At 39.8% G+C, this 19,884-nt stretch overlaps 1 protein-coding gene across 1 annotated transcript in view; it reads left to right on the plus strand.

Moving 5' to 3' along the window:
• Positions 1-19,076, plus strand: part of TRHR (thyrotropin releasing hormone receptor) — a 72,338-nt gene extending 53,262 nt beyond the window's left edge. The window contains exon 5 of the mRNA XM_032610124.1: positions 18,326-19,076. Within this exon, the coding sequence (XP_032466015.1) occupies positions 18,326-18,733 (408 nt within the window). The 3' untranslated portion in view covers positions 18,734-19,076. The remainder of the gene's footprint in view (positions 1-18,325) is intronic.
• Positions 19,077-19,884: the final 808 nt, after the last annotated feature.

A 19,884-nucleotide genomic window follows, 5' to 3' on the forward strand; every position in this document is an offset into this window, starting at 1 on the left:
AGTCCCTTTCTTTTTCTCTTCTTCTTCTGGAACCCCTATAATTTGAATGTTGGTGTGTTTAGTGTTGTCCCAGAGGTCTCTGAGACTGTCCTCAGTTCTTTTCATTCTTTTTTCTTTATTCTGCTCTGCAGTAGTTATTTCCACTATTTTATCTTCCAGGTCACTTATCCATTCTTCTGCCTCAGTTATTCTGCTATTGATCCCATCTAGAGTATTTTTCCTTTCATTTATTGTGTTGTTCATCGTTGCTTGTTTCATCTTTAGTTCTTCTAGGTCCTTGTTAAATGTTTCTTGCATTTTGTCTATTCTATTTCCAAGATTTTGGATCATCTTTACTATCATTATTCTGAATTCTTTTTCAGGTAGACTGCCTATTTCCTCTTCATTTGTTAGGTCTGGTGGGTTTTTATCTTGCTCCTTCATCTGCTGTGTGTTTTTCTGTCTTCTTATTTTGCTTATCTTACTGTGTTTGGGGTCTCCTTTTTGCAGGCTGCAGGTTCATAGTTCCTGTTGTTTTTGGTGTCTGTCCCCAGTGGCTAAGGTTGGTTCAGTGGGTTGTGTAGGCTTCCTGGTGGAGGGGAGTGGTTCCTGTGTTCTGGTGGATGAGGCTGGATCTTGTCTTTCTGGTGGGCAGAAACACACGCCATGTCTGGCGGTGTGTTTTGGGGTGTCTGTCGACTTATTATGATTTTGGGGAGCATCTCTGCTAATGGGTGGGGTTGTGTTCCTGTCTTGCTAGTTGTTTGGCATAGGGTGTCCAGCACTGTAGCTTGCTGGTCGTTGAGTGAAGCTGGGTGCTCTTGTTGAGATGGAGATCTCTGGGAGATTTTCACCATTTGATATTATGTGCAGCTGGGAGGTCTCTTGTGGACCAGTGTCCTGAAGTTGGCTCTCCCACCTCAGAGGCACAGCACTAACTTCTGGCTGCAGCACCAAGAGCCTTTCATCCACACGGCTCAGAAGAAAAGGGAGAAAAAGTAGAAAGAAAGAATTAGTAGAAGTAGAAAGAAAGGAGGGAGGGAGGGAACAAGGAAGGAAGGAGGGAAGGAAGGAAAAAAGAAAGATGATAAAGTAAAATAAAATAAAGTAAGATAAAATATAATAAAGTTATTAAAATTAAAAAGTAATTATTAAGAGGAAAAAAAAACAAAAACAACAACAACAAAAAAATGGATGGATAGAACCCTGGAACAAATGGTGGAAGCAAAGCTATACAGACAAAATCTCAAACAGAAGCATATACATACACACTCACAAAAAGAGGAAAAGAGGAAAAAATCATAAATCTTGCTCTCAAAGTCCACCTCCTCAAATTGGGATGATTCGTTGTCTAAAGGAGGGAAGGAAGGAAAGAAAGAATGAAGATAAAGTAAAATAAAATAAAGTTATTAAAATAAAAATTAATTATTAAGAGAAAAATTTTTTTAAAAAACGGACAGATAGAACCCTCGTACAAATGGTGGAAGCAAAGCTATACACACAGAAGCGTACACATACACACTCACAAAAGAAGGAAAAGGGGAAAAAATAATAAATCTTGCTCTCAAAGTCCACCTCCTTAATTTGGGATGATTCGTTGTCTATTCATGTATTCCACAGCCGCAGGGTACATCAAGTTGATTTTGGATCTTTAATCCACTGCTTCTGAGGCTGTTGGGAGAGATTCCCCTTTCTCTTCTTTGTTCTCACAGCTCCCAGGTGCTCAGCTTTGGATTTGGCCCCGCCTGTGCGTGTAGGTCACCAGAGGGCGTCTGTTCTTTGCTCAGACAGGAGGGGGTTAAAGGAGCCGCTGATTCGGAGGCTCTGGCTCACTCAGGCTGGGGGAGGAGGGAGGGGCCTGGAGGGCAGGCGAGCCTGCGGCTGCAGAGGCCGGCGTGACATTGCACCAGCCTGAGGTGCGCCGTGCGTTCTCCAGGGGGAGTTGTCCCTGGATCCCGGGACCCTGGCAGCGGCTGGCTGTACAGGCTCCCCAGAAGGGGGTGTGGATAGTGACCTGTGCTCGCACACAGGCTTCTTGGTGGCGGCGGCAGCAGCCTTAGCGTCTCATGTCTGTCTCTGGGGTCCGCGCTTTTAGCCGCGGCTCGCGCCCATCTCTGGAGCTCCTTTAAGCAGCGTTCTTAATTCCCTCTCCTCGCGCACCAGGAAATAGGGAAGAAAAAGTCTCTTGCCTCTTCGGCAGGTCCAGACTTTTCCCCGGACTCCCTCCCGGCTAGCCGTGGCGCACTAACCCCCTGCAGGGTGGGTTCACACCGCCAACCCCAGTCCTCTCCCTGTGCTCCGACCAAAGCCCGAGCCTCAGCTCGCAGCCCCGCCCGCCCCGGCGAGTGAGCAGACAAGCTTGTCGCACTGGTGAGTTCCAGTCGGCACCGATCCTCTGTGCGGGAATCTCTCTGCTTTGCCCTCTGCACCCCTGTGGCTGCGCTCTCCTCCACGGCGCTGAAGCTTTCCCCCTCCGCCACCCACATTCTCCGCCCGCGAAGGGGCTTCCTAGTGTGTGGAAACCTTTCCTCCTTCACAGCTCCCTCCCACTGGTGCAGGTACCGTCCCTATCCTTTTGTCTCTGTTTATTCTTTTTTCTTTTGCCCTACCCAGGTACGTGGTGGTGGGGGGGGGGGGTTTCTTGCCTTTTGGGAGGTCTGAGGTCTTCTGCCAGAGTTCAGAGTTGTTCCACGTGTAGATGTATTTCTGGTGTATCTGTGGGGAGGAAGGTGATCTCTGCGTCTTACTCTTCCGCCATCTTCCCGAAAGTCCAACATTACATTTTTTAGGTGATGTTTTTTAGAGAGGTAATTCTAACCATGACTCTGTCATAAGAGAAATCAAATTTTAAATCAAAACTTTGGTTCACGAGCTAAAAGCCAGCATTATTTGGTTTATATTTCTCATAAGCTCTGTTGATAATGAAATGAAGAACTTGAAAAAAATTAGTCATAAAATACAACAATAGTTTGAAATACATTATATGCCATTTGTTGTTTTATTTAAAGTGTTCAACTCTTCAGTTGGTTGGCAAACTACAGTCATGGGCCAAATCCTGTTCAACTGCTTGTTTTTCTAAATAAAGTTTTAATGGAACAGAGCCATGCCTGGTCATTTATGTGCTGTTTATGGCTCCTTTTGCATTACAATAGCCAGGTTAAGTAGTTGAGACAAAGACTATATGGCCCAAAAAAAGCTAAAATATTTACTGTCTCGCCCTTTATAGTTTGCTGACCCCTGAACTATTCCTATTTAAGAGTTTGTAGGGCTTCCCTGGTGGCGCAGTGGTTGAGAGTCCCAGTGCTGTGGAGCGGTTGGGCCCGTGAGCCATGGCCACAGAGCCTGCGCGTCCAGAGCCTGTGCTCCGCAATGGGAGAGGCCACAACAGTGAGAGGCCTGCGTACCACAAAAAAAAAAAAAAAAGAGTTTGTAAAAATATTATATACTTAGTACAGGCACTGGTAAATGACAGGTGTTCAAAAACAAATGATAAGTACATATTAAATAAATATGTTTGAATTCCACAAAATTACTCAAAACAGAAAAGTTCAAGCTTATCACAGGCAGGCTAAGTTAGCAGCTAGTATATCCCCTGCCTTCACTTGACTCTATCTCCTAAAGAAAATGCTTTGCCTGTTACATGGGAGGATCCTTGATTTAAATAGGCTCTAAAAATACAAATTTAAGATGCGGAGTGATATCTAGAAAAATAGTTTTCTACGGTCTCATGAGTGACAGAGAAGCCACAGATGACTAAATTTGACAGCAGCAGATAAGAACAGAACAAGAATGGCTATAAAGTGAGATTTATATCTTTTGGAGGTAAGCTTTGGTATATATTAACAGAGTACAGTCAACATCCAGTAATGGGAAATGAACTCAGAATAAATCATATTGAGTTAACATCTCTTTAGCTCTTTACATTTCATAAGTTCTTCATAACAATATATCCAACAATTCTTTATTTCTACAGACTATTCCCCAGAAATTTTTCTTCAGCATAATTTCAGTCTGATCTATCATGACCCTTCTGGACACTGAATCTTTACACACTGATTTTAATTTTTAACTTCAAGCATTTTTTTATGCCAAACCTTGCCTCAGGGGCTAGAGATAAAAATGTGCACTACACGTTATTCCCACCATCAAGATCTTATGTACCAGGAAAGAGAACAGACCCAAAATAAGAATGACATTTGCAGTTAGGGCTGGAAGTATCAAACAACCACGTGGAATTCCACGGAGGTAGCAAAACTTAGAATAGCGTTAGTGAATTGTTTCTTCATTTGTACTTTCATTTCTTTCCTGAACATTTATTGCACCTACTCGGTACCAGACCTTCACGTTGTTCCTTGCACGGAAGGTAGAACAGGGATCCTCAAGGAGGCCTCATCATTCTAAGGACAAAAAAGAGACTATAAACAAAGAACCAAATGAAGCAACAGGATCTCTTCAGAATGTGATTATCAGTACAGAAAAAATAAACAGGAAGAGATGAAAGGAACTTAGAGAAGGGTTTATACCCACCACTCTCTATTTTTAGAGAGTATTGTTTTCATGTCTTCCTCGCAATTAATCTTCAAACATATATTTTCCTATATTAAATGCAGACACCAAGGCTCCAGAAAGCTTTGAATGGTAATGACTAGTGATGCTAAAATTTCAAACCAGATCTTCTAAGACCCATGTTTAACACATCAGAAAGTTAAATTCAGTGAAAATGCTGAATTTATGGCTTGCTGAAGGAAAGAAACGTATCTCCCCCATTTTTGGCTGTCTCTTTGGGTTCTTTTGGGACAGCTAGAAAATTAGCTCTGTAACTCCAGATGGACCCAAGCATGGTACGGGCTGTCTCTCCAGGGACAGACACAGGTAGAGAAGGAGCTGGCTGCCTCCCAAGTGCTCTCAGCCCCGTGATAAGGGACTTTGTCCAAGACCTTTAGAAGCAAGACAACTAAATGCCCACTAAAAGTTTGGCAGCCCTGAGAGCTATACTGCTATTTAGAGATTACCTCCCTTCCCCTCCATCATTCATATTCTACATCTTAAAATATTCTCATTGATTTCCCATCCCCTGGTGGGTGAGCAGCTGAGGGATCGCTTGTCTGTATTACAGTCTACAGTGTCTCCCGTAAGAGGCCAGAGAAGCACAAGGGAGAGATGAGATTGGGAAATAGCTCCCTCAGAAAGGATCAGTATCTTCATAGATGTGTGATAGCCAGTAACCGGATTCCCAGCTCAGAGCCAGCCAAGATGCCTCATTCAGAATTTCTAAGGTCTCATTCCAATGAGAAAAATGATCAAAGGAACTAAACATACCCTAGGTACAAAGGTAAGGAAACCAAAGGAAGACTTATTAAGACAAGCTTTTCCACATGCTTAGCCATTCTCCAATAATTTACCTGGAAGAGAGAACACTCAGAAAAGACTAAATAGGACATTCAGCCCACAGCAGATGAACTGCAGCATTGTTCCAGCGTGGCTCATGACAGAATTCAGACTGACATTTCATCTTCTAAACTGAGATGTTATTATAATTTGAATCCCAGGTGTGCCAGCTGAGTTCTTCCCTTCCCAGCATGTTTCCAAATATCCTCCTCCTGTGAACAAGAAAACATCCAAGCCACAGGAAGGAAGCCAGCCTTTCATCGTGCGCAGTAATCAGTCTCTGTAGCCAGTACCGAAACCTCCACCCTACAGTAGCTGCTAGTGTTGCAGCAAGTTTCGCATCTAATCCTCAAGTCCAGCTGCATGTTACCTAGCACACGGCTGCTTTCTACTCTTAGCAGAAGAACTTGAAATCAGAAACATTCCAAAAATATGTTCTGTCCGGACTTAGTATTGCAGTATGAATGGGAATATCTTTGTTAGGTGCTGAGACATAAACACTGTGTTGAACTAAGAATGAGGCTTTCTTTTTTTTTTTTAACATCATCTCGGCCCTTTTTTTTAATTGGAGTAAAAATTGAAGTAATTACAATGTTGTGTTAGTTCTGGTGTACAGCAAAGTGATTTTGATAAATATATATATATTCTTTTTCATATTCTATTCCATTATGGTTTATTACAAGATATTGAATATAGTTCCCTGTGCTATACAGTAGAACCTTGTTGTTTATCTATGTTATATATAGTAGTTTATATCTGCTAATCCCAAACTCCTAATTTATCCCTCCCCACCCCTTCCCCCTTTGGTAACCATCAAATTTGCTTTTTATGTCTGTGAGTCTATTTCTGTTTTGTCAATAAGTTCATTTGTATCATATTTTAGATTCCACATGTAAGTGGTACATATGGTGTTTGTCTTTCTCTGTCTGGCTTACTTCACTTAGTATGATAATCTCTAGGTCCATCCATGCTGCTGCAAATGGCATTATTTCATCCTTTTTTATGGCTGATTAGTATTCCGTTGTGTATATATAGCACATCTTCTTTATCCAATCATCTGTCATTGGACATTTAGGTTGCTTCCATATCTTGGCTATTGTAAACAGCGCTGCTATGATCAGTGGGTTGCATGTATCTTTTGGAATTAGAGTTTTCGTCTTTTCTGGGATTGCTGGATCATATGGTAACTCTATTATTATTTTTTTGAGGAAACTCCGTACTGTTTTCCATAATGGCTTCACCAATTTACAATCCTACCAACAGTGTAGGAAGGTTCCCTTAAGAATTAGTTTTTCATCCTCCCTGCTCCCCTGCACATACAGCCTTCATCAATTCCAACCTTTAAGCAGCACGTTTTATGGGTTTGTTTTTTTCTTTTTGGTTTTGCAAACTTCAGGAAAAACGTATTTCTTCCCCAAATTCAAGGCATTATAGTAAGGAGGATAAGGAGACTTTGGAGTCAAATATACATGTTTTTAAACTGTGGCTTTATTCCTTAACGTATGACATTTCTCAGCATCAGTCTTACCCTTCGTAAAATGCAGATAAAGTAGGGCTATCATGAAGAAACTGACAAGCACATTGTCTGATACATAGTAAGTATTTCATAAATCTTAATTCTCTTTCTCTCCTTCATCTACTAATTCCCATTGCTAGATTGGAATACCTTTCATTTTCATCCAGTTTTCTTCATTCTAGATTGAAACATGTTAAGAAATACTGCACAGTCCCCATCTAACACAGATTCTCAGAGATTCTCAGAAAGTGAGGCTTACAGCCGGCCACTCAGGGTCTCTCTCTCTTACCCTGAGAGGTGTTGGTGTAATTTTACCCTGAACCCTAGCTCTACTAACTGGGACAGCTCAACATTCCATCACTTTTTCTAACTCTTCATGTGTCTGTGCCTCTGCCTGTCTTTGCTCTTGAAAGAAAGCTTTGAGGGTTCATCCTACATCAGAGTTGGGTGCAGAGCTCTGCCCATTTCCCACAAGAAGTGACTCATGCTTGGTATTTTTGGTGACGCTCAGTGATTATTCTGGAGACCTGGACGTGTCACAACAGAAGGGTCACATCGTGTTCTGCACAGAAATATGCCACCCTGTTACTTCAGCTCTCATCTGTGCTCTTGTATCTTACCAACAGCAGTGGCCACTTGTGGCTCTACTGGCACACGAAGCCCCCCCCCCGGGACACAGAGTCCAAGTTTCTGTCCCCACAATCGTCTCACTCAAGAAACAGCTCTGCTGGACAAGTCCACCTTCCTCAACACCCCTAGAATTGTGAAGAAATTTTTTTCAATTTCACTGGATATACCACACTTACAAATTTATACTTGAAAAATCTTGTATCACCATTTTTTTCACTTAATCACTACTTCTCCTTCCTCAGCATCACCAAATACAACCACAGTTTCTCTACTGTGAACCTCTGCTAACATTTTTATGGACCTTTTTAATCAGACTAGAGCCCAGAAAACACTTCAGAATTCTTGCCAGAATGGCTATTCTGAGTAGAACATTTAGATATAGTACTTGACAGGTGGAGTCAAGAACCCATGCATTAGCATCCCTGTGTGGCTTCTTGTGAAGAAATCTATAAGTAATCCACAACACAGGATATGACAGTCCACAATCTCTCCACCATGAGTCACCACTCAGCCTTTATTCACTTTTATTATACTTTAACTGACTTTGAGTTGATTCCAAGGCCTTTTCTGGCCCCATCATTAATTTTTAAATCCCGTCAATGATCTCACACCAGGATATGAAGCACCCCACATTGATTAGAACTGTCTTTTTTAAGCTGCCTGTGCAGATTCTAAGTGAGAACAAAGCAGAACAAGCTGAAAGTGGAAAATTCCAGAGCACCCCAATCAGTGTAGAAGCGTGGCTAAATTCAGATTTATATAATTGTCTAGTCAAGTTTTTCCTTCAATTGGCTCAACTGATGTAACAAAATGCAAGAGGACATCGATCACATTGATCATAGGCCATCTGAGAGCAAAATACTCCCGGTAACAGAACACTTTGCTAATATGTAGCAATGCAGGAGAACGTGGATAGTCTCCAACCGGAGAATGTATCGTCACCCTTCAAGAAGTGGCATTAGAAGATTAAAGGCTAACTTTTATATCCATTAACCAACAAACTGTGTCCAGAAGGATGTACACTTCTGAAAACGGGGACATTCCAGTCAGAAGTGCAAGAACTAGAGCACTTCGCTAATTTAAAGAGCCCTGCACCCACACAGACCTCCACAATTACATTTTAACATTTGCAAAAAATAAGTATTTACTCAATAATAATTCAACTGTTAATTGAACACTTATTATATCACAGGCATGCATACAAAGGCCTTCTCCCAACCTGTGATGCAATCCTATAAAAGTTAGTTGTTCATTTACTTTGTTCATGAAGCCAAAAACAGAGCTTTAGCATTATAGAATGTGGGATCCAATATTGATAAAAGAGCCTCTTTACAAACTGAAGTTAGCCTAAGATGCTCTTGATGATCACTCATAAAAGTGGTAAGAGTCCGCCTGCTGATGCAGAGGACACGGGTTCGTGCCCCAGTCTAGGAGGATCCCACATGCCGCAGAGCGGCTGGGCCCGTGAGCTGTGGCCACTGAGCCTGCGCAAAAAAAAAGTGGTAAATATTCTTTGAGTACATTTACTGACGTGGTTGTCACTTCCTGTAATATGGCTTTGCCTTTTTAGTTCTAAGAAAGCTTTTTCAGATTGCCCTGAAATTTAGATATTCTGCCCCTAAATGACAGCCAAAGGTTTGCATGGACCTTGGTACATTTTATTAAGTAATTTTCGTCTGGCTATTCTTTTTAAATCTTCTATAAATTCAGTTTTTAAATTGACAGTACCCCTAAAAAAGGATTCAATTATTTGCTTTCTTCTCAAAGTGATACCTCTATATCTTTCTATAACTCCATGTCTTCAACAATATTTCAGTTATAATGAACTTTATTTTTTTAAATTTTATTTTATTTTTGGCTTCATTGGGTCTTCGTTGCTGCATGCGGGCTTTCTCTAATTGCAGTGAGCAGGGGCTACTCTTCATTGCAGTGTGTGGGCTTCTCATTTTGGTGGCTTCTCTTGTTGCAGAGCACTGGCTCTAGGCACGCGGGCTTCAGTAGTTGTGGCATGTAGGCTCAGTAATTGTGGCTCGTGGGCTCTAAGCACAGGCTCAGTAGTTGTGGCGCTCAGGCTTAGTTGCTCTGCGGCATGTGGGATCTTCCCGGACCAGGGCTCGAACCGTGTCCCCTGCACTGGCAGGCGGATTCTTGACCACTGTGCCACCAGGGAAGCCCTATAATGAACTTTAAAAAATAAATAATAGTTGGTCTGGGAACCAGGGTCCTGGGTCTAGAGATGCACTGTGTTCTTAGATAGCCACAGGAAATTAATATAAATTCTAGTAATGTCTTCAACACTTCAAGAAACTTCATCACCTCTATGAATGCAGCAATTAAGATGATTACCAACAATCACTGTGATTGGGAACTGAATCTCTTCCTATAGTTCATCAGCATCTTGAGGGATACATATGCTCCTGGTGTTATCTCCCTTTGCCTGGCCTTATAATCCCCAAATAACAAAATCCTATTATGTGAAAAAGATCACAAACATGTCTGAATATTGTGTTACTATTAATAATATATAAGTTCGATTTTCTCAGAATGTTCAAACCGGAGAGACTTTTGAGAGGAATCCAGATTGTGCATTTACTGGCTCGGAATATGAGGTTCAGACATAAGTCATGTGACCTGCCCAGTCTCCTCAGAACTCAGAGGTGGATTGTGAAACCAAGATGCTGGACACCAATTCCAGCTCCTTCTATGCCCACTGCACTTTGTCCCTCACTAACACACAGAAGGACTATGCCACAGCATTTATCTCCCTGGGGAGAATGTCCAGATAACAGCAGGGCCCATGACCAGGCACAGGGTTTTTTCTGAATCATACATAGAATCAAAAATCAATTTTTTTTTCTGAATCAGTACAAGAATTCCAACTAAATTTCCCAGAGTACTGAGGTATCAACCATTCTCCATGACCTCCTAGGCAGACAAATAAACCAATCTCTGATAATTAATCAAAATGTCCTCAGATTCTCTGTAAGCAGATCCTCATAAATGGCATACTATTAATTGAGCTGTAACCCAAAAAAGAAGTTTCCATTTTATTTTTTTATTCCATTTTATTTTTTATTCTATTTTATTACTTTCACATTTTAAATTTTGTTTGTTTTTTCCCTAGGAAATTGGTATGAAGGATTCCTATCTGCCTTGATATGACAATTTTCTTCTCCCTAATCAGTACTTTCTAAATGCAACGCTCCAATTTGGGGCAAAAAAATCATATGTGATTCCAGGGCTACCAATGATTCCTGCCGATAATGTTATCCTTTCCAAATACTTCAAAAACATTTTTTATAGGGGTATAGTTGATTCATAATGTTGTGTTAGTTTCTGCTGTACAGCAAAGTGAATCAGTTATACATATACATATATCCACTCTTTTTTACATTCTTTTCCCATATAGGTCATTACCGAGTACTGAGTTCACTGTGCTATACAGTAGGTCCTTATTAATTATCTATTTTATATATAGTAGTGTGTATATGTCAATCCCAATCTCCCAATTTATCCCTCCCCCCCACATCCCCCCAGTAACCATGTTTGTTTTTTTTTACATCTATGACTCTGTTTCTGTTTTATAAATAATTTCATTTGTACCATTTTTTTTAGATTCCACATATAAGTGATATCATGTATTTGTCTTTCTGTGTCTGACTTACTTCACTCAGTATGACAATATCTAGGTCCATCCATGTTGCTGCAAATGGCATTATTTCATTCTTTCTTATGACTGAGTAATATTCCATTGCATATATGTTACAGCAAATTTGAAGGCTTCAGCTTACCATATATGTTGATTTTTGTAATTATCTAGAAAGAAAACTAGACTTAGAGTTGGCAGACCTTAGTTTAATAACTAGCTTTGCTATTTATATGTGAGCTGTATGATCTTATTTCTCTGCTTCTCTGAGCTGTTTCCATTCATCAATGAGATGGGAATAATAACACCTGTCCTACAGATCTCACTGGGACATGAACAGAAAATGGTTTAAGGACAGTGAAAGTACTTTGTTAACTCCAAGGAATTAAACAATTAACTGCTATCAGGACTCCATTCAGGATTCAGGGTATTGACAAGAAAGTGGCATTTTCTCCCAGATTATCTTGATTGCTTAGATCAAGTGTGGCTAAGAACAAAAAAAGAAAAGAAAAGAAAAGCAGATATTGAAAAAGTAATTTTGTGTCTACACTTGAGAAGAGGCCAACCACACCACTTGGGCACTGGACTCTGTTCCCTATTCAAGAACATAGTTCTTCCAATTGTCTTCTTTCTCTTTCTCCTGGATCGTAGGATTTCCCCTGTCTATGGGGATTGTTCCCTAAGCAAACAAACATGCTGTGATGTCTCTCATCTTTAGAAAAATAGACTCTTCATCACCCTCTGGCAGCCCTTCTGCTTTTCTACTGCTTTTCCCAGAAAAACTCTAAAGATATGTTTATAATCACTATCCACTTTTCCCATCTTCTCTTGAGCCCACTCTAAACAGGCTTGCCTGATAAATTAAAGTTTTTATTTTTATTTGTATAAATAAATAATCCTTTTCTCCAAAACTACTCATTTCCTCTTATTCATGCTATTCTGTCTTGTAGGTGTTCTCCAAGTTACAAGAGTAGCCTAAGAGGGTTGTCCCAACTATTTTAGTTTTGTCTTTTACTCTTTATCTTTCTTGAGTCCTGATCTGTAAAATCAGTTAGTACTTTTTACTAGGCATCATTGTAATAATTATCAGAATTATTTCAGAATTACATCAAATATTAAATGTTTAATATTCTTGAATACTTTGTAACTTAAAAAGCAATATGCAACCTGGCAATTCCACTCTTACTTATAGACCCAAGAAAAATAAAAACATACACGCACACAAAAACTTGTACACCAATGTTCATAACAGTATTAATCATTATAGGCAAAAAGTGGAAACCACCCAAATGAGTGGATAAATAAAATGTGGTATATACATAGGATGGAATGTTATTCAGCAATTAAAAGAAATGAAGTACTGATATAAGCCGCAATATGGATGAACGTTAAAAACATTACACTAAGTGAAAGACACTAGTCATACACAAAAGACTGCATGATCCCGATTATATGAGATATTCAGATAGGCAAATCTATGGAAACATAAAGTACATTAGTGGTTGCCTAGGGCTGGGGAAGGTGAACAGTGACTGCTCATGGGTATAGGGTTTCTATTCAGGATGATGAAAATGTCCTAAAATTAGATTATGGTAATGGTTGCACAGCTCTGTGGATATACTAAAAACACCTGAATTGAACACTTTAAGTGGGTGAACTTAATTATATGTAAATTATGTCTCAATAAAGCAATGTACGAGGTTAACATCATTAGTCATAAGTCAAGTTGATAGCCTGCGCCCCTGATATGTTGTGTTGAAAATGGCAGTTCACCTCTGTGACCTTCCTCCAAAAAATCCATTGCTTCATTGTAACCATGAGGAAAACATCATCCAAACTCAAGTTGAAAGACATTCTATAAAATGCCTAACAGTTCTCCTCAAAACTATCAAGACCATCAAACATAAGGAAAGTTAGAGAAGCTGTCACAGCCCAGAGGAACCTGAGACGATGTAATGACTAAATATAATGTGGTATCCTGGATAGGATCCTGGAACAGAAAAAGGGCACTAGAGAAAAACCAATGATATCTGAATAAAGTATGGAGTTAACTAATTCTGTGTAAGAATAGTCATTAATTGTGACAAAGAAATGCGCCATACTAGTGTAAGGTCTTAGTGATAGGGAGACTTTTGTGCATGGTATTTGGAAACTCTCTGTATTGACTTTGCAACTTTTCTATAAATCTAACACTATCTTTTTAAAGGTTATATACAAACGTTAGCTAATAGTTTTAGAACTTGTAGTAAAAGTCATAGTACTAGTACTAGAGATAGTAGTTAGTAAAACGAGCTTCCTCAGCATCCTAGAATAGAGAAACTAGTTCGCCTCTGGTTTTTCATAGACAGCACACATATGCAAAGTTGAGCTTGTGTCCACTCAGGGCAATGTAATCTCAACCTTCAGATAGACATCTCAACAGTCAGATAGACATCTGCCCAGTTCATGTATTTTTAAAAAAAAATTTTAAAGGAAGAAAAGAAATCCTTGAATAGGGTCTTTATCTAGAGATTTTATAGATTACAAAATGATGTTTTGAGGACTGAATTAAACTCTCTTGTGAGAACTATATGGCACTTATTCCACATAATTAAATATCATGAAGAGTAAAATATATATAGTAGGGCTTGATTCTAAAGTTTCCAGCTGATACTCATGAAAAAGTTAACCCTTCACCATGGTGGCCAAGGACGGGGCCTGCCCACCTTAGACCCTCCTGTTCCCACCCTGCTCTTCTCAGCCATCCCTGTAAGCAGTTTCTCCAGCTGAACACTATGTTTTAATCAACTGATTTTTATGACCTTTTTTCCTTGCCCTCAATATACTCTGCAAAAATGGCTGCCTACTTCTTCGCTGACTTTCTAGCTCCATGGAGCTGACCCTTTTAGGACTCAACACTCTACATCCCCTTTGGCAGCTGCATCTCCCCTTCTGTCCTAGCAGAAGGAATGCCAAGCACCCCACAGAAAGTGATGGATTTTGTTATGATTTCCACAAGCTTCCTAGAGGAGAGAGATCGCTCCACTTCTTTCCACGGTCTGCAGTTAGAACTTGCACACTAAATTACTTCTAGTCTTCATGCTATGCCCCACTATCTCATGCCTCCAGATTGTCACACACACCCAGTCTCTGCAGTAACACTTGTCCTGCCTCTCCTTATCTTCAGACTTTGGCTTAACTACCACTGAGACCAAATCCTCACTCACCAATCCTCAACCTCAAGTCCAGATCGGGAGCTCTCATAGAACCAAAACTTTCCCCTGTCTTAGCATTTGTCACATTGTATCAGATTATAAGATACGTGAAGCTATTGGCAATGTGTCTCTGGGTCACTGTCGAATCCTCAACAGCCAGGACATTGACTGGTACACAGTAGGAATGCCAATGAATCTCCTAGAGTAAATGAGTAAAGTAATTCCTTCCCAGTCAAAAATATATGGAGATATATATATATATATATATATATATGGTATATATATACCATATATATGTATATGGTAAGATCATTTTCCCCTGAAGATTGTTTCATGCTGTTTCTCAAAGACCTTTAGGTCCTGGGGCAGAGGCGTCTGTAAATAAGCAATCTTTCAACCCATTGTGTATCCCATGCACTTCCCCAGTAAAAATGTCAACGCCTAAAAACAGTGGCCCAACAATATTTTCAAATTTGCATTTTTGTCACTTATTTGGAACCACAACAGAAATAAAACTTCAGCAACCAACAGTGAAATTAATTGGGTATGGAAGACAATCTCTAGGACATTTCCTTTCTAGGTATTTGCTCCTGTATTAAGAACTATTAAAATCCAAGCTATGGCTACACCAAAAACTTGGGAACATGTTAGAAAGTGATTAAGCTCAATCAAAGATATTTGGAATTAACTAAAAATACTTATGAGTGAGATTGAATGTATTCTCTATTATCCCACTGGAGACATATGTTCCTCCGGGACAGTCTTAGAAACATCACTGCATTTGTTTTATTTTAACACCTCCTTAACATTTAAAAAATGTATATTTCAAACAAAAAGCTGAAGTATATTGAGGACTCATTTTACTAATTAACCAATCTCTATTTAAAAGGGATTTTTAATATTAAAAAATTAAGTGTTTGCAAAAATCCTCTAACAATATGTTGGAGCATTAAAAACTCAGAAAAGGAATACTCGAGGAATGGTGTCTCCTCCAGGATGGAGTATGGAATGAATAGGGGGCAGCTCCAAGGGAACCAGGTTCATGAAGCCTCCCCTTCCCTGCAGGTGGAGTAAGTTAATCCTTCCTCAGAACCCTGGACTCATGTATATCACAAGGCACATATCACAGTCTGCTTATTTTTAATGTATAAAGTCAGTGACTTCACAATGCATTGATATAAGCAACATGATAAGAGGAGAGAGCCTTACTGTTCGAATCCCCAACATCTAGAAAAGTCCCTAGGATATGGCAAGTGCTTAATAAATGTTCACTGAATGAAAAAAAAAACAGAAAAGGATCATGATTACATATTTTGAACTAATACTTTCCATGCCTGAATTTATTCAACATTAATTGAGGGCTATCTTATGTCACATACTGTATTAAATACCTGAGGAAAGAAATGAATAAACTTTACTCATGTCCTGAAGAAGCTCACCATCTATTGGACAGGTGGACAAATATAACTCATTGCAATTAAAAGTTTGGGGAGTGATGCCAATGTATGCATGGGGGCCTGTGGAAGCGCATGGCAGAGATACTAACCTAGAAACAGATTGCTTTTCTTTGAGACAATGAAAGTTGCCCCCTTACATGAATTAAAAAGAGGTAGGTAGATATTATATGTGAAGTCAGTGTTTCATCTTAAAATAGTAGGGAAAAATAAACAGATAAAATTTAACCTTTAAGTTCAGAAATTAAGCAGCAATAAGTACGTTGAAATTATACTTAGAAGAGATTAAATGTTTTTGGCAACCATGTGGGAGTAACATGGTAGAAATATCATTAATGAAAATGCAAAAGACTTTCACAGGGAGAGCAAAGTATAAAGGAAAGAGCATGGGCTTTGGCTTAAGCAGACTTAGCTCGAATCATGGCTGTCACTTACTAGCCATGTGTCTTTAGACAAATCACATATACTCTCTAAACCTCAATTTCTTCATAGGCAAAAGAGAACCAATACTAGCTTACACACGGAGTTATTATTAAAAGCATTAAATAAGATTATGTTTACATATCTTTATGATGGGCCATTTATAAAGACTCAAATGTGATGCTAGCAATCCAATTGTAAATCAAACCAGGGGCTCAAATATAAGATGCTTAGTCCTTGGCAAGGAGTGAGAGGATATTGGTAAGTGTGAAGCAGTGACCTGATATCAGAGAACCTGGAGTACCGGGCGGTGGAAACAGGCAGGGATGTGAGTGATGATGATGACGATGAAGATGATAATTACTATGGCTCCTTCCAAAGCTCAGAGTATTTATCACTGAATTAAGCCTTTAGTTTCCTAGCATCAATTTAAGTATTTACTCATAATTTTAAAAGTCAGCTTTGAAAAAGCAGGCTTCCATTAACCTCTTGTCTGAATAGATCCTCTTTATCTCTGAAAGAAGTCAAGAATCTCTGAAATGTTTTACTTGTTATTAAATGAACCAATGTGAAAGTCATATCTTCCCACTGAACAACTTCCCTACCCCAGTAAGCCAAATATAAAATGTAATTATCCTACACGTGGTGAGTCAGAAGGACAGTGAACAGTGGTCACTCAGGGAATGGTGAGTGAGGTAGAGCTGGAGGGCGTGGGGCACATTCTTAGAGGGTAGGAAGGACTTCAAGAAAGTGATCAAATGGCCCTGGAAGCAGAGGAAACACAGTAGCTTGAGAGTAGGTGTATAGATAGCTCATAGGTGCCATTGCAAAGAAGTTGTAGGAGTTGTTCAAAAAAAGATAGTAGTGGTTCAAAAAACGATAAAGGCTATGTGTGTCCCTAAGTGAGAAGTCTTACAGCAAATGATATGAGCCACGGAAGAAGGCAGTTACTATAGAATAACAGCAAGAGGGTAGCATTACCCCCACGATGTGGGATTCATGGGGAGTTCCTGGGGTGGACAAGATATAGTTAAGGGTAGGACAGAGCCCCAGTATCAGAAAGAGTGCCAGGAGGGGAACGGAAGGTATTCTAACACAGGAGAGCAAGATGGATTCTATTATCAGGATTAAGTACAAGGAGCTGAATTTATAGTAGATACTAATGACAGAGTGGGTATCTAGCTGTGGAATCCTTATTTCTACACTAAAGAACTTTTAAAAGCCCTGTGTAAAAACAGGATCTCTCTCAATGCCAGAACAAGATAGAGGCTGGTGGAGAGGGCTTTAGGAAAACAGCTGAGAGGTTGGGAAGGATGAAAGAGGAAGTATCAGTTCCTTCTATTTGCGGTAGTTTTCAAGTTCAGAACATCTAGAAAGTCTGGGCTGAGGAAGCTGAAATTTGTCAAACTCTGTAAGAGACTATAGATATCTAAAAACTTATTTTAAAATATGTAAAGTGTTGCTGTTGAAGGAAAGGTGAGTAAAGATGGGATTAGACCCTAGGTGTCCTAGTGTTCACAGCAGACACTTTTGGTGCCCTGGGTCACATCCTCTGAGACAGACTGTGGTTTCAGCCATGATTTCATGGCTATTGTGGATGGTTCCTGCTTGCTGAGAACACTGCACTACAGGTATCCAATGTCCCCTGTCTCTTCTCTTCTCCGCCTCAAGGTTCTGTCTAAAGCCCCTAGGAGTTTCCAGGTAGGTGAAACTTGAAAGTACCGTGCATTTAAAGCCCCTAAGGCACCTCTCAACAAAGGGGAGATGGCAGCCAGTAGATAAATGCCTCAGCTTCCCTGTCTCTGGACAGATGATCCCGAAACACATTACTTGATCCACAGTTGCCCGCAGTAGGAGTTGTCTCAAAAACACACCGTATTTTGGCTTTTCCTCCCCTGTCACACTCTCTTCTATGCCTTTAATCCTGCTTCCTGGGTTCATCTCCCAAATACTGTAAACTGCCTACACTTAAGTCCTTGTCTCAGACTACATCTTGGGAACTAAATGCTGGAGGAGGGCAGAGGCGTCGTTTTATTTTCATGTTTCGGTTCTGTTTTGTTTTAATTTGTGTTTGCTTTGCATTTCTGTTTCTCCACAGGTCACCAAGATGCTGGCAGTGGTTGTCATTCTGTTTGCCCTTTTATGGATGCCCTACAGAACTCTTGTGGTTGTCAACTCATTTCTCTCCAGCCCTTTCCAAGAAAATTGGTTCTTGCTCTTTTGCAGAATTTGCATTTATCTCAACAGTGCCATCAACCCAGTGATTTACAATCTCATGTCCCAGAAATTCCGTGCAGCCTTCAGAAAGCTCTGCAACTGTAAGCAGAAGCCCGTGGAGAAACCGGCTAGCTACAGCGTGGCCCTCCATTACAGCGTCATCAAGGAGTCAGATCATTTCAGCACAGAGCTTGATGACGTCACTGTCACTGACACTTACTTGTCTGCCACGAAAGTGTCTTTTGATGACACCTGCTTGGCTTCTGAAATAACCATTAGCCAAAGTTGATTCATGAAGTAGAAGAAAATGGATGATAAAGAACGTGAGAATCTGTGCAGTTATCAACCCAAGAGAGGAAACAGCCAATGCTGGTATGTGATGACAGAGCAGATAAAGTCCTCGCCAGTGCTCTAACACTACTGCCCCAAGACACTCTGACCCATTAGAACGATTCACAGCTTCCTTCTCGTATCAAGAAAATGTATATCATAGAAAAACTGAGCAGGTCTGTGAAAAACCCAAATGGTGGAAACTTTCCATTTAATTGGAGACTTTATTTTCTGGGGCTGTGAAGTTTAGATAAAATCTAGACATCAGTTTACCTTCTTCAAAATAATTTTATCAAATGTATTTTCTCACCCCTCCCAAATTATTTATACATGTGGTAATTTGGCAACATGAAAATGTTTAATGTGTTCATTTAGCATTTCATTTTAATAAAGTACAGCGCTACTTTCATGAATATTTGAAACTACAGGGGAAAATAGAAAAAAAATTCGAGGAGTAAAAATGAGATTTCAGACAAATATATTCACCATATGAAAAAAAAGTCATAAGGCTTATAAAATTCTGAGTTGATTTTTATATCTTACAAAGTGTAGATGGTGAATCACCATTCAACTTTAATGTAAATAGCCAAACCCCAAAATAGCCAAAATTACTCATTGAGAAGACATGTAGATTTGATATTTAGATAAATCCAGCTCTGTACTCTGCAAGGCGTCTAAATGATGGGTGAGACAGGAGAAATATCAAGATTAAATAACTGTGAAGATACATACTAACATATAATTAATATTGAAAAGTAACCAAGACAAGACCAAGTATTCAAAATAAGGTTTTACTTCTTCCTCTGAGACTTTTAAGGAAGAAAATCCTATTTGAGCATTTGAGAAGAAAATCCTATAAACTACTGAGCCATGTCAAGCAAATCCTTGTAGCTGAATCTAGCTAAAAGTCTGAAACATTCTCAAAAGCTTACTTGCTATTCTAAGTCAGCCAAAGGCTGACTATTACACTTCCAGCTGAAGACTCCCCACTGAGCATTGTAGCCTATGGATTTCAACTTGTCTGCAAGTGTCTTTCCTTCCTGCCTGCTTGTCATTTGTAGGTTCTCTCTCTTTTTTTTTTTCCAAATGCTTGTGACATTTTGTTTACAG

Source organism: Phocoena sinus, chromosome 17 (genome assembly GCF_008692025.1).
Source record: "Phocoena sinus isolate mPhoSin1 chromosome 17, mPhoSin1.pri, whole genome shotgun sequence".
NCBI classification, from domain to species: domain Eukaryota; kingdom Metazoa; phylum Chordata; class Mammalia; order Artiodactyla; family Phocoenidae; genus Phocoena; species Phocoena sinus.